Source organism: Nyctereutes procyonoides, unplaced genomic scaffold (assembly GCF_905146905.1).
Source record: "Nyctereutes procyonoides isolate TBG_1078 unplaced genomic scaffold, NYPRO_anot_genome, whole genome shotgun sequence".
NCBI classification, from domain to species: Eukaryota; Metazoa; Chordata; class Mammalia; order Carnivora; family Canidae; genus Nyctereutes; species Nyctereutes procyonoides.
The window spans coordinates 37,123,976-37,139,876 of record NW_026575043.1 but is presented as its reverse complement, the minus strand read 5'-3'; the positions used below and the strand labels follow the sequence as shown (position 1 = coordinate 37,139,876).

The window sequence follows — 15,901 nt, the reverse complement described above, 5'->3', positions numbered from 1 at the left end:
ACAGCGTTCACAGCGTTCTTTTAGCTCAAAGGCCTTATCATGTTGAGGGTGGAGCAGAGCCCCCCTTCACCCTGTCTTACTGTTCTTGCCACCAAACCAGTTGGTACAGTTTGTATTATGTCAAGGCAAGATAAATCTGGAGTGTTCGTGCTCAGTCTAGATAAAGTATTCATTAAGGCTATTAAGGGTATTGGGACGAGCCTTTTCTTTTCCAAAATGTTATTCAGTAAGTTTATTTTTATTAGTGTGTAGAAATCTTCACAGAATACAACAGCCTCTTTTTGTGTTCATTGTTGTTTCTCAGAATCATCATACACAAACTTTCTTACCTTCAAATAGGGTTTCATTTTTGTGAAAGCCAACCTGGCCCATGACATCTTTCCAAACCTGATATTACTGTAGGGATTGTTTTTCTAGCATAGTTAGTAAAGATATATTTAAGGGTTTATATGGGTGCAGTTTTGTGTGCTGCCAGTGTTCTTCTGAGTCCTCTAAGCTAAGAAATCAAGCACGAGTTGCTTAGGTGGTAGACTTGTCACATTCCTTATGGGTATATAGATGGCCTTGTTTTCTGAACCCAAAAAATTGAAGTTTATGTTCTGATAAGGATTTTTTTAAAAGACTTTATTTATTTATTCATGAGAGACAGAGAGAAAGAGAGGCAGAGACACAGGCAGGCTCCATGCAGGGAGCCTGACGGGGGACTCGATCCCGGGTCTCCAGGATCACACCCTGGGCCAAAGACAGGCAGTAAACTGCTGAGCCACCCATGGATCCCCTCTGCTAAGGAATTTTGATGCTGCCTCCTGATAAAAGAGATATGCTGGGAAATATATTTAGGTCCTGAATGTTGGAGTTTCTGGGATGTTCTCCTGGCTTGTATGAGGCTATTACAACATATATTTGAAATTAGGACTATACCAGATAGTTTGGAAAATACGATCATCCTTAAATATCTGCAAAATGGCTAATTCTCAAATACCAGGATGGTTAGTGCTTCATTAAATGCTAAAAATAATGTATGTTGTATTGTATTTAGCCAGTTCCATTAGAGATCTAGAATTTTTATTTTGTTTTGTTTTTGTTTTTTAGAGAGCACATGTACACACATACAAGCCCCTGCAAGTGGAGGGGGGGGGCAGAGAGAGAGAGAGAGAGAGAGAGAGAATGAATCTTAAGCAGGCTTCAGGCTCAGTGTGGAGTTGGATGGGGGCTCGATCTCAGGACCCCTCGATCCCAGCCAAAATCCGGAGTTGGATACTTAACTGACTGAGCCACCCAGGTTGCCCCTGGGGTACTCCTTTTAATGACTGAACTAGAATGCACAAAATAGTTTCAAGCTAGTAATGTTCAAGGAGAAAGACTTAAATGTGGAGTATATTCTGATTAACAAGTCTAAGAGCTTTTCAGCCTTTTATTTTCTGTATCAACATCTAGTTTTCAGACATTTTTATGTATTGCATGGTAAAATTTTTCAGAAACAAATTTCTAAAGAACTTTCTTCTACTTGTGTTCTCAGTATAATGACATTTCTTTCCACAGATTTGCTTGTAAATGCATCACGAAGAGGCAACCCAGAATGAAGAAAGCAAGCAGGAGTGTTGGCTCAGTGCCTAAAGTGTCTGGGATAAGCAAAACGCAAACAGTAGAAAAAACTAAACCTGAAAACAGCTCTTCAGCATCTACAGGAGGCAAAGTCATAAAAACTGGAACAACAGCATCATTGTCAAAGGTATTAATGTGACGGTGTTTGAATATGTGATGGATTTTAGGATGAGTGAATCTTAATATGTTTGATTTATTAAATAAACATTATTCAGGGTTCGCCCTCTGCTGGTGCTGGGAACACACAGTCTTCAGAGAGTTCAACAATGTGGTAGGCTTGGTGTGTTTGGTCTGGCTTTATAAATGAAACCACATAGTAGACTTGTTCATGAAACAAATATATCACTGAGCACTTGCCTTGTGGCAGGGTCTTATGCTAGTGTGAGCTGGAGGTAGAGTCTGTCTTCAGACTTGTGGTATAACGGGTGGAGATTGTCACCTGTGCGCATAATTCAAAATACATGTAAAAAAGTCAGATTTCCTGGGAGAGCCAGGAGAGCAGCGTAAGAGTTTCAGGAAAACATTGTTTTTCTAGCCTGGGAAGGTTTTATGAAAGATCATGTGTGCTAGGTCTTAAAGGACGACCAACAATAACATTCCTGAAACCCCTAGATAGGGTTTTTTTATTCCCATTCCACTGCCTTGTACACCATAAACTTACTGTTTTTCTGACAACTGATCCTGTATTAATTCCATTAAAATTGGGTGATATTAATTTAGTTAGAGCATAACTGGTTTCCTTTACACTCCTTTTAAGGCTGGTTTAGTTCTTGTTGGTACAGAATAGTGACTGTGGGCTTCAGGAGCAGACAGATCCAGTCTTTGTATGTATGTGCTTCGTGGTCAAGTGGTTAGCACACAGTCTGGCACATGGCAGGTGCTTTGTAAATGACAGGTAGTAGTATTTTTTCTTTTAAGATTTTATTTATTTATTCATTAGAGACACAGAGAGAGAGAAGTAGAGACACAGGCAGAGGAGAAGCAGACTCCATGCAGGGAGCCCGATGCGGGACTTGATCCCGTATCCGAGGATCATGTCCTGAGCCTAAGGCAGACACTCAACTGCTGAGCCACCACCCAGGCGTCTGGCTTTTTTTTTTTTTTTTTTTTTAAATATTTATTTGACAGAGAGAGCACCAGCAGGGAGAGTAGCAGGCAGAGGGGGAGGGAGAAGCAGGTTCCTGGAGGAGCAGGAAGCTCAATGCGGCAGGTTCATGACATGAGCTGAAGGTAGATGCTTCACCAACTGAGCCACCCAGGTTCCCTTGTAGTAGCATTTTTATTGATTATCTCTAGGAACTTTTACCAGCTCAGGACTGATTTTTGAAGAAAAGAGTCTTTTCCTTTGGGTGCTCTCAGTGTCTCTGTTGGTTTGGACTGTCCAAGGGACAAGATGACTCAGGGCCATCTCTCTGCTGGTCAGATATTGGATATATTGCATAGGGATGCAGAGTCTTGTTTTCCAGGGAATTTTGTATTTTGAGTAGAAACTTTGTGGAGAAAACCTGTAGAGGGTTTGTGCTAGTCTGATAGGGAGAAACAAAGCACTGCTTGAAACATGATCCATTCAAAAGCCTTTTGTTCAGGCAGAGCTTTGATAGATTGTGGCTTAATTATTTTAAGAAGCGCCTCATAGAACAGCTGATGAGGGACTTCCTTATATGTGTTGAAAGATCTAGGTGGAAATCCTGTTTATTCTGTTCCAGGGTTGCCAAAACTAAACCCAGACTTACTCCATAGGCTTGGAGGCACCCCCAGATTTTTTCCTTGCTACAGCTTTAATAAGCTGCTGGGTGTCCTCCTATGGCCCAGAGCATGGTACCAGGAATAGACCTTTGCCCTACTTCCATTAGTCAGAATCAACACCCCTGAATTACTTCCTTGATGACAGTGCTACCACTCTTTTGTGTAAGATAGCTGGCATTTTCTGACCTAACTGGTTACTCACTTGCTGGGGGTGTCTTCAGAGCAGAGTGCCTGTGTGACTGGGTGAACTGTTATTTATGTGACTGGAAGAACAAGTTGAAACACTGGCATTAGATGCGTTCTACTGCTTTCCTTCTGTTGTGTCCTCATCAGTGGCAGTCAGGGTCTTTGAAGGTTTACTATGAAGTGTGCCCTGAGCAGGCATGTCAGATCTTCAGAGGCCTACATCTGAAGTTGATGGTAGTTTGGTTTTTAACAGTGAGTACTTTTTCATTGTAAAGCAAAACAACTGTACACCTGCTGTGTGCCAGAACATGCCAGCTGTCCAGATTTGGCTTTTCTTTTTTTGGCTCATTTAAGTAGGGGTGTGTGTGTGTGTGTGTGTGTGTGTGTGTGTAGTGAGGAAGGTCTTAGAACAGGTGATATATTTTTTTTTAATTTTTATTTTTATTTATGATAGTTACACAGAGAGAGGGAGAGAGGCAGAGACATAGGCAGAGGGAGAAGCAGGCTCCATGCACTGGGAACCCGACGTGGGATTCAATCCCGGGTCTCGAGGATCACGCCCTGGGCCAAAGGCAGGTGCTAAACCGCTGCGCCACCCAGGGATCCCAGAACAGGTGAAATTATTTGGGAACACTATGTAGACTGATGCAACTGCTTTTATTTAAGAAAAAGTCACTGAATAGAAATTGAAGTAAGAAGACAAAGAAGGGAAGAATAGTGAAAATGAACAGAAAAATTGAAAAGATCAAAAGGTTTTGGAGACCTACAACCTTAAGTGTTATTTTATTTTCCTAAGTTTACATATTTCACTGTGCTTCTCTAACATTTGGACACTTTCCACAAATTAAATTTCTGTAACTGTGATGGAGCATTGATGATTAACCAGATAAATGAAGCCTTTTGCTTTTAGTCATGTAGACACCATGTACACATACTCACCCACTCATGTGGACAGCCACATGTGTGTTTCTGTCACTGCACAGTATTCAACATTTTCTTACTGTGGCAGGACATGGGGATATACCTTTCTTTACCTCTCTCATTTCAAATATTATTTGAGGCTAGATCTAGTTGATGTGTAGGAGAAAGGACTTTTTTGACAAGAGCACCTCACTGCTGTTTGGAGCTTTTGTAAATATAAAATACAGCACAACTGCTGTTCAGTGAGTTTTGAAGAAAAGTTTCCATTCTTCTGAGTAGCTGTGATGTCTGGTTTGGGGCCTTCATATGGTTATCTGTCACAGTGAGCAGAGAGGATTATTTGCCGCATAGGTATTGTCTTATATATGCCTGCACGTTGCAGGTTTCACACACTGCTCAGGTGTTCCCAGTTAATCCTTGTAGAAGTAATACACTTTTTCATTGTCCCAAGAATACTTTTTTCTAAAAGTTAATAGATGAGAATTGGTAAATAGCAGTTACTTCAGTTAGAATCTACCTAAATAATTCATAACTCAATGATTATTTGTGAGCATACCTTTCCAGTATGAAAATTAGTAAACTATATGATTGAACAATCCATCTCTGAAACTTGAAAAACAAAATCTAAAAACTAACCTTAAATTTTGAGTTGATGGTGCAGACATGAAACTTGGGCTTTATGAAACTTAGAAGCATGTATATGTTGGTTGTATTATTTCATCATTTATATCTAGAAGGGATTTTTTTACATTCTTTTTTTATTTTTATTTTTTAAGATTTTTATTTATTCATGAGAGGCACAAAAAAGAGAGAGAGGCAGAGACACAGGCAGAAGGAGAAGCAGGCTCCATGCAGGGAGCCCGATGTGGGACTCGATCCCAGGTCTCCAGGATCATGCCCTGGGCTGAAGATGGCGCTAAACCATTGAGCCACCCGAGCTGCCCTACATTCTTTTTTTAAAAAAGATTTTATTTATTTATTTGAGAGAGAGAGAGAGAGAGAGTGCACAAACAGCGTGAGCAGCAGGCAGAGCGAGAGAGAGAAGCAGGCTCCCCACTGAGCAGAGAACCTGATGCAGGGCTCAATTCTAGGACTCTGTGATCATGACCTTAGCCGAAGGCAGATGCTTAACTAACTGAGCCACCCAGGTGCGCCTAAACATTCTCTTAAAATTCTTTAAAATTTTATTTTATTTTTTTATTAAGTAATCTCTATACCCAGCATGGGGCTTGAAGTCACAAACCTGAGATCAAGAGTTGGATGCTCTACTAGCTGAACCAGCCAGGTGCTCCTCTAGCTAGAAGGTTTTTACCAAATGATTTGCATTTTGCATCTGTTATTGAAAAGTAGGCTAAAAATCTCTTCCCTTCATCAATTTCATTTTTTGGACTGTTGTTGATGAGGAATATTTGTGTGTGGAAGTGCATATGTATTTGCAGAATTGTGTAATAAACATTGAAATAGGGAAAGATACCAGCCTGCAAATAGCTTCATGTAAAGAGAAGTTGGAGAGTATAGAGTTGTTTTTTTTGTTGTTGTTGTTTTGTTTCTAACTTTTTTAAAGGGTATTTATTTATTTTTAGTAACCTCTGCACCCAGCCTGGGGTCAAACTCATGACCCCAACTGGGATCAAGAGTTGCATGCTCTTTCTTTCTTTTTTTTTTTTCCTAAGGTCTTTTCTTTTCTTTTCTTTTCTTTTCTTTTCTTTTCTTTTCTTTTCTTTTCTTTCTTTTCTTTTCTTTCTTTCTTTCTTTCTTTCTTTCTTTCTTTCTTTCTTTCTTTCTTTCTTTCTTTCTTTCTTTCTTTCTTTCTTTCTTTCTTTCTTTCTTTCTTTTCTTTCTTTCTTTCTTTCTTTCTTTCTTTCTTTCTTTCTTTCTTTCTTTCTTTTCTTTCTTTCTTTCTTCTTCATTCATTCATGAGAGATACACAGGCAGAGGGAGAAGCAGGCTCCATGCAGGGAGCCCAACGCGGGACTCGATCCCGGATCTTCGGCCCTGGGCCTAAGGCAGGCGCTAAACCGCTGAGCCACCCAGGGATCCCTATTTTTTTTTTTTCTAAAGATTTTATTTATTTATTCATGAGAGACATAGGCAGAGGGAGAAGTAGGCTCTGTGGGAGTGAACATACTCTGCAGCTTCCATCTATGTCAAGGAGTGGCTGAAGTGGTTGGTCAAGGAGAGGTCTGAAGTTGTTTTAATTTGCATTTGCATTATTATCCATGGGATTAAGCACCTTTTCATGTTTTACCTTTATATGGTTTGTGGGCAGTTATGTATCCTCCTTGTGAAGTGTCCATTCAAATCAGTTGGCTCATTTTGCTACTGTATTATCTATCTTTTCAGCTTTTTTTTTTGGTGGTAGATTGATTACACATAACATTTTTCATCTTAATCACTTTTAAGTGTACTGTTAGTACATTCACCTTGAGCAACCATCACCACCATCCATCTCCAGAACTTTTTCATCTTGCAAAACAAACTCTGTCCCCATTAAACAACAACTCCCCATCCCCCTCCCCAGCCCCTGGCAACTACTGTGGTATTTTCTGTTTCTGACTGTTTAAGTACCTCATATGAATGGAATCACACAGTATTTGTCTTTTTGCCACTGGCTTATTTCACTTAGCATAATGTCCTCAGAGTTCACATCTGTACTGTAGCATGTATCAGAATTGCTGCTGCTGCTGCTAGTTCTTCTTTCTTCGTTCTTCTTCTTCTTCTTCTTCTTCTTCTTCTTTCTTCTTTCTTCTTCTAGATTTTACCTTTTTTGGGTAATCTCTACACCCAGTGTGGGGCTGAAACTCACAACCCTGAGACCAAGAGTCTCATACTCCACTGACTGAGCCAGCCAGGCACCTTTATAAAGACTGAATAATATTCCACTGTTTGTAAATACCACATTTTGCTTATCTCTTCTTCCATCAATGGACACTTGGATTGTTTCCACATGGACTTTTGGCTGTTGTAAATAACAGTTATGAACATGTATATATAAATATCTCCTAGAAGCCCTGCTTTTAGTTTTTTGGGCATATACTCAGAAATGGAATTTCTAGGTCATACAATTTTTTGAGTAGCCTCCATAACTGTTTTCCAGAGCAGCTTCACCATTTTCCCTTCCTACTAAGGAATTCTCTTCCCAACAATTTTTCCACATCTTTACCAATACTTTTTTTTTAAATAGTAGCCATCAAAATGGGTATAAGGTGGTATAGTGTGTTTTTTTTTTTGTACTGATTTGTAGTTCATTGCCTATTCTAGATGTGAGCCCTTTGTCATTTATGTGTTGCACATATGTTCTCCCACTTTGTGCCTTCTCTTTCTCCTTCTTTAATGGTATCTTTTGATAAATGGAAGTTCTTAATGTTACTATAGTCCAGTTTGTTAATCTTTTGTTTATGTTTAGGGGTGTGTGTGTTTATAAAATCTTTCCCTACCCCAAGGTCAAGAAGACAGTCTCCTATATTTTTCTCAAGAGTGTTGTTATTTTACATTTTATATTTAGATCCTCAATCTATCTAGAATTAATTTTTTAAAGATTTTGGGTTTTTTTAAAGGTTTTATTTATTCATGAGAGACAGAGAGAGAGAGAGAGAGGCAGAGACACAGGCAGAGGGAGAAGCAGGCTCCATAAGGGAGCCTGACGTGGGACTTGATCCTGGGTCTCCAGGATCACACGCTGGGCTGAAGGCAGCGCTAAACCGCTGAGCCACCTGGGCTGCCCAATTTTTTAAAGATTTTTATTTATTTACTTGAGAGAGCACAGAGGGAGAGGGAGAAGCAGACTCACTGCAGGGCTTGATCCCAGGACCCTGAGATCATGACCAGAGCCAATGGCAGACGCTTTTTTTGTTTGTTTGTTTGTTTGTTTGTTGTTTTTTTTTTTTTTTCAAAGGCAGATGCTTGACCAACTGGGCCACACAGGTGCCCCTAGAATTAATTTTTAAAGAGCTTTTTATTTGAATTAATTTTAAACTGAAAAGTTGAAGAACTAGGACAGAGAATTCCATTATGCTCTTTACTAAGATCTCCTACCTGTTAACCTTTTATCATGGTTAGTCATTTTACCGTTATACTTGCATACTACATACATATATACACACATACATGCATATATTTATATATGTATATAATTTTTTTTGAACTGTTAGAGTGTAAGTTGTAGAGATGATGCTCCTTTACTGCTGAATATTTCACTGTATGTTTTCTAAAAAACAAGAATGTTCTCCTTTATAACCATAGTACAATTATCAAATCTGGAAGTGAATATTGATAAGATGCTAGTATCTCATCTCTAGACTTTAATTAAATTTCACCAGTTGGGGATCCCTGGGTGGCTCAGTGGTTTAGTGGCTGCCTTCGGCTCAGGGCGTGATCCTGGAGTCCTGGGATCGAGTCCCACATCAGGCTCCCTGCATGGAGCCTGCTTCTCCCTCCACCTGTGTCTCTGCCTCTCTCTCTTTCTCTCTCTCTGTGTCCCTCATGAATAAATAAATAAAATCTTTAAAAAATTTTTTTTCACCAATTTTGCTCATGTCCATTTTAGCAAAAAAGAACTTTTTTTTTTTTCAGGTCCAGCTTTCAGTCCAGGATAATGAGTTACATTTAGTTGTCACTCTCTTCTTTTCTTCTTAAACTTGGAATAGTTCTTCAGTCTTTGTCTTTTGTGACCTTGATGTTACTAGGAATGTAGGCTAGTTTGTTTGGTAGACTGTTCTCCAGATTTAGGTTTCTCAGTGTTTCCTTGTGATTAGGTTTGGGTTATGGGTTTTTGGCAGAAATTCCACAGAAGCCACATGTCCAGCATTTCCAGAAGCACATGGTGTCAATCTGTTCCATTCCTGGATATTAACTTAATTTGGTTAAGGTGGTGTCTGGCTTTTCTGCTATCAGGTTATCATGTTTCCTTTTGTAATTCAAAAGTATCTTGTGGAAAATACTTGGAGACTTTGTAAATATCCACTTTCTTATCAGACTTTCACACCCTAGTTTTAGGGATTCTTGATTCTTTCTAGGATCAGATATTAGTATGGTTTTTGTCAAGTGGTAGTTTTCAAATTCTGTAATTCTTTCTTTTTACATGTAGTAAATGGCATTTTACTTACAAGAAAGAGTTTTCACTTTTGCCCCACCTATATATTTGTTTGTTAGTGTGGAATAATGGATTCTTATTCAGTGGGCTGTTTGATGGTTAGCATCATTTATTTTGATGCTCAGACTGACCCTATTTGGTGAATCAGGGGGCTTTGGTGGGAGTACCTTCAGGCCAGCTCCTGTGTCCTTTCAGTATGTTCCTATTCTTTTTTGAGCAACCCCTCAATTTCTGATGTGAGAAGTTTTTGTTTTCCAGCCATAGCCCTAGAGTCAGCCTTTTCTTCATGAAGGCTTTGTTCCTTTTAGTGGAGGATGGCACTTAAAGCCTTTGGAACCTAATTGTGCTTGTTGCTTTTGAGTATATTGTGTTTCTTGTTGTTGTTTTTAAAAAGATTTTATTTATTCATGAGAGACACACAGAGAGAGAAAAAGAGAGAGAGAGAGAGAGAGAGAGAGAGAGGGAGGCAGAGACACAGGCAGAGGGAGAAGCAGGCTCCATGCAAGGAGCCCGACGTGGGACTTGATCCCGAGTCTCCAGGATCACACCCTGGGCCAAAGGCAGACGCTAACCAGTGAGCCATCCGGGCTGCCCTATATTGTTTTTAAGCCTGCTCGGCAGACAGAGAGGAAGCAGACACATGCACACACATGCAGGTGCACACATACAAGTGCACACCTGCATATCTGTATCAATTTCTGTTTCTCTTCATATATAATAAAACCTGTGAGTTCATGCTATTACTTCCAAATCCATTTGACATACAGTTTAGAGTAAGTAGCCTTTTCAATTTCTCTAATTGTAATCCCAGTCTTCTGACAGTGAGAAACCTGGCTTTCATTATGTTTATTTTCTCAATCTAGAATATGTAGGCACTAGTTACAGAATTGCTCACCATGTCACTGCCAAAAACGGATCTATCAGCTAGAATTCAGAATATATAATTTTTGGTCTTTAGCTTGAGAGTTTGAAGATTTATGGTCAAAATACAGTTTTCAGAAGATATTTGGATTCTTCATGTATCCTCCATCCTGTGTGGCTGTGTTACTTTATTTGAAATGTAGTTGGGTCCATTTGTTCCTCTTGTGTTCCATTTTAGGGTTTCCCCTACCCCCTTGTTTAATTAATTAACTGCAAGCATGTGAAACACTACCAGGGTTCAGTAACACACGTCAGACTTAGGAGATGTGTTTAGAGAAGTGCCCCTCCACTCCCCTCCTCCATTCCTTCTTACTCTGTCCCCACCGAGCCCTAGGAGGTGAACAGTCTAGTTGGGTTTTTGTTTTTATCCTTCCTGTATTTCTTTTTGCATAAATGATCAGATCCATGTATATATATTTATTGTGTTATTTCCCCTTTGTTACACAGAAGTTGCCATAGTTAGATCTGTTTCTGCATTTTACTTTTTTTCACTTAATGTATTCTAGAAATCTCTATACCAATTTATAGCAAGCCTTCTCATTCTGCTTAATGTATCTTTGTATGGATGTACTATAATTTGAGTTACTGTTCTGTGTATGGGCATTCAAGGTGTTTCAATATTTTGCAATTTTTTTTTTAAGATTTCATTTATTTATTCATGAGAAACACAGAGAGGGGGGCAGAGACACAGGCAGAGGGAGAAGCAGGCTCCAAGCGGGGAGCCCGATGCGGGATTCGATCCTGGGACTCCAGGATCACACCCTGGGCTGAAGGCAGGCGCTAAACTGCTGAGTCACCGAGGAATCCGTCCAATATTTTGCAATTAAAGACAATGCTTCAGGGGTGCCTGAGTGGCTCAGTTGGTTAAGCTTCTGCCTTCCACTCAGGTTATGACCCCAGAGTCCTGGGATCGAGCCCTATATCTGGTCCCACTCCCAGCAGGGAGTCTGCTTTTCTCTCTCCCTCTCCCTCTCCCCTTGCTTGTGCTCACTCTCTTACTCAAGTAAATAAATAAAATCTTAAAAAAAAAAATGGCAATGCTGCATTGAGTAACCTTATGTGTGTGTATTTTTGTATTATTAAAGGTATGTCTTCAGGGGAAATTCCTAGAGGTGAGTTTCTGGATATACAGTAAATGCATTAAGTAGTTCTGTTAGACATTATTGGATGCCTTTCATAAGGCCATACCAGCTCTGTTCTCACCAGCAACTTACGAGAGTGTTTGTTTCCCTTACACCCTTCACAAAGGAATGTGTGTCATAACTTCTCATTTTTGCCATTCTGAAAGGTGAGATGTATCTCAGTGTTGTTTAATTTGCATTTCTCCTATTGTGAGTTAGACTGGTTCTGTTTTTTGTATCATGTATGCATTGATTATAGTGATTGTTTATTTTGCTCACTTTTTCTTTTTCTTTTTTTTAAAGATTTTAATTAGTTATTCATGAGAGACAGAGAGTGAGAGGCAGAGACATAGGCAGAGGGAGAAGCATGCTCCAAGCAAGGAGCCTGATGCAGGACTCAATCTTGGGACTCCAGGATCACGCCCTAAAGCCTAAGGCAGATGCTTAACCGCTGAACCACCCAGGCGTTCCTATTTTGCTCACTTTTCTATGTGTTTTTTACTCCTTGATTTCTAAGAGTTTTTTGTAATTTAAGGATATTAGTCCTTTATTTTTTATTTATTTATTTATTTTAAAGATTTTATTTATTTATTCATGAGAATACACATAGAGGAGAGAGAGAGGCAGAGACACAGGCAGAGGGAGAAGCAGGCTCCACGCCGGGAGCCCGACGCGGGACTCGATCCCAGGACTCCAGGATCGTGCCCCGGGCCAAAGGCAGGCGCCAAACCACTGAGCCACCCAGGGATCCCGATATTAGTCCTTTATTTGTGAGATGTTGCAAATATACTCTCCCAGTTTAATTTTTAAAACTTTGCTTACAATGATTTTTTGGATCATGTACAAGATATTTAATTTTTTTTAATATTTTAATTTTTATGTAGTCAAATTTATCAGTTCTTTGTTTCATCATTCAGGATTTTTTTTTAAAGATTTTATTTATTTATTTATGACAGACACAGGGGGGGAGAGAGAGAGAGGGAAAGACACAGGCAGAGGGAGAAGCAGGCTCCATGCAGGGAGCCCAACGTGGGACTCAATCCTGGGTCTCCAGGATCACATCCTGGTCCGAAGATGGCGCTAAACCGCTGAGCCACCCGGGCTGCTGTCATTCAGGATTTTGAATCATAGTTAGAAAGCCTTGGAATTTATGTTTTAAAAGGTGTGAAATAGGGCTTGTTCATTTTTTTTTTCTATTGTGAGTATGCAATTGATCTAGTCATTTATTGAAAAACTCATTTTTTTTTAATTTTCTTTTATTTATTTATGATAGTCAGAGAGAGAGAGAGAGGCAGAGACACAGGCAGAGGGAGAAGCAGGCTCCATGCACCGGGAGCCTGACGTGGGATTCGATCCCGGGTCTCCAGGATCGCGCCCTGGGCCAAAGGCAGGCACCAAACCGCTGCGCCACCCAGGGATCCCCGAAAAACTCATTTTTTTTCTGTATTCCTTCTTTGGTCATAAATCAGGTGTCTATATATGCAGTTTCTTTTTGGATTTTTTTCTATTCCACTTGTTTATTCATGTTCCAGTATACTATTAACCATAGTTATTATGATAATTGCAGAGTTTTTGACTTGGTACTCTAATGTATATTTAACTTTGCCATTACCCAAAGACAAATTGTAAAAAGAAATGTGACGATGAAGCCATTTTTCACATGACTGTGTAAGGTGGTTTTCAGATGTAATAGTTATGAAAGAAAACATATTTAATTTACGAAGAAAGATAAACTACCTAAAAGCTCATTTTAACAGAATATAAGAAGTGATTTGAAAATATACGGTTATGTTGAGTTTATTTACTGATTAATTGATGAGGGACAAATTGACAGGAAGGAAGTAGAACTTGATTTACAAATTTACATAGTTGACCAATTTCATAAACAGGAACTATTCTTTTTTTTTTTTTTTTTAACATTTTATTTATTTATTTGAGAGACCAGGAATGAGAGCAAGCAAGGAGGAGGAGGGGAAGAGGGAGAGAGTTAGAAGGAGAAGCAGGCTCCCCTCTGAGCAAGGAGCCCAACCAGGGTCTTGATTCCAGGACCCTGGGGTCATGACCTGAGTGGAAGGCAGATCCTTAACCAGCTGAGCCACCTAGGCGCCCCAGAAACTAGTCTTAATGTGAACAGTCCTTAATGATCAATGTAGTATCCTCCTTTCTTGTTACATATAACTAGATTTTTCATAATGTGACAATCCTAAATTACCAAAGCTTAATTAGTTTAATTTGTTTAAAATATTAATCCTTTTCTACCCTCAGTAAGACAGATTGATGTAGCTAATGGTATTATAACTTTTATAATTGAATGATGAGAACAGAATCTATTCCACTGACATTTAGAACAGGAAGAGACTTTAGAGATTAGTAATTTATGGACCGTTTTAATCTGTAGAGATGAATTTATTATGACTGCCCAAGAATTTATTATGATTGTGTGGCTCCAGATAGATAACAGTAATAAATCAGTTGGCTAACTTATGCTTTCACCTTAAAAGGACAAAACTTTTTGGTTCTTTTTTATTAAAAAGTAGTTTTTCTTGGGGTCTCTGGGTGGCTCAGTCGTCGGTTGAGCATCTGAGTCTAGATTTCAGCTCGGATTATGATCTCTGGGTTTGGGGACTAACCCTCTCATTGGGCTATGTGCTCAGTGCAGAGTCTGCTTGAGATTCTCTCTCTCTCTCTCCCTGTGCACCTCCTGCTTATGCTTTCTCTCTCAAATTTAATTAATTTTTTTAAAAGTAGTTTTTCTTTTTTTCAGTTTTTTAACTCCTCTATGTTCTTTCATTCCTAGAAGTAAAAAGATTTTTTCACCATTTTTCTTTAACAATTTTATACCCCATCACATTATCCAGGGAGTACTTGTTTTGTTTTTGTTTTAATTGAAGTATAGTTGACACTTATATTCTTTTTAAAAAGCTCGTATTTTCTTCAGTCTGTAAAATATAAATAAGTATTACAAAGGCTCTTTCTCAAGCAATATGATCATTTAGGCTGACTAACCCTCACTCTAACCTTAAACTCCCTAGTTTTTATTTATGTATTACCTAAGCTTTAAAAAAAAAAAAAATCTTTCAATTTTGGCCTAAATTAGACTACGAAAAAAATTAGGGCAGATGAAAAGAGTAAATTTCAAAATAATGGCTCCATCAGTGCTTAACTTTATTATTATTTTATTTTTAAAGATTTTATTTATTTATTCATGAGAGAAACAGAGAGAGAGGTAGAGACACAGGCAGAGGGAGAAGCAGGCTCCATGCAGGAAGCCCGACAGACTCGATCCCAGGTCTCCAGGATCACACCCTGGACCGAAGGTGGCGCTAAACCGCTGAGCCACCCGGGCTGCCCAATGCTTTACTTTAAAGCAGTAAAAATTATTTCTGATTCTCAGGGGTATTTCTCTCTAGAAATTGCAGGATGGCATTTTCTGTGGCATTATAGAACTTTTCCTCAGAGCCTGTGTGATAATGCTCATATGACTTATAAGTCCTGTCCTAGATGAAAGAGGATGTCTTCACTGTTTCCTATCTCTCACTGACTGGCACGTGTGGGTGCCCAGTAGGCTTCCATAAAATCTTCGATTACATTTATGATTTTCATATTTCATATGTGTGATTGTTTATAAACCAGTAAAGAGGTTCTTTTTCTGAAGTGCAGTATGAAGTACTGTTTGGTAACTGTCAGAAAATCTTTGTAGAGCTCTTGATCTTGAATTCGATGTAAAAACCAAGAGCTTTGTTTAGTCTTAAAATATTATTTACTTTTGCTTCATCATCCAGTCAATTTATTTTCTGTTGCCTCTAGACCAAGAGCAGTGATGACCTCTTAGCTGGAATGGCTGGAGGGGTGACAGTGACTAATGGTGTTAAAGGAAAGAAAAGCACCTGCCCTTCCACAGGATCTTCAGCCTCAGCCCCTGCCATGACCACTGTGGAGAACAAGTCCAAGATCAGCACAGGTATGGGCGACATTCAGAGTAAGAGTTAAACTGCTTTTTGGTTTGAATGGCAGAGTACAGTGGTATTTAAGGGGTTCCGTTGATTAAAGAAAATATTGGGCATGGACAAAAGTATTTGTATTTCAACCCCATGTACTCATCACCCTTATCAACTAATGGCCAGTCTTAATTTCTTGATACCCACTTCCCTCATTATTTTGAAGCAAATTCTAGGTGTCCTATAATTTTATCCACAAATATATAATTATTTTTGAAAGATAAGGATTCCCCTAAAAATATAATCATGATGCCATTACCAGCCCTTAAAATAATTATTAATCATTCCTCAAATCATAAATATAAAGAAAT

The 15,901-nt window shown here is 39.0% G+C and overlaps 1 protein-coding gene across 5 annotated transcripts in view; it reads left to right on the top strand.

Annotated features, from left to right (window-relative positions):
* The window catches only part of SPECC1L (sperm antigen with calponin homology and coiled-coil domains 1 like), a 132,443-nt gene that overhangs the window by 30,706 nt on the left and 85,836 nt on the right, over window positions 1–15,901 (top strand). For all 5 annotated transcript variants that reach the window (XM_055322682.1, XM_055322683.1, XM_055322684.1 and 2 more), the window contains 2 exons: window positions 1,543–1,732; window positions 15,400–15,553. In XM_055322682.1, the coding sequence (XP_055178657.1) occupies window positions 1,580–1,732; window positions 15,400–15,553 (307 nt within the window). In that variant the 5' untranslated portion in view covers window positions 1,543–1,579. The remainder of the gene's footprint in view (window positions 1–1,542; window positions 1,733–15,399; window positions 15,554–15,901) is intronic.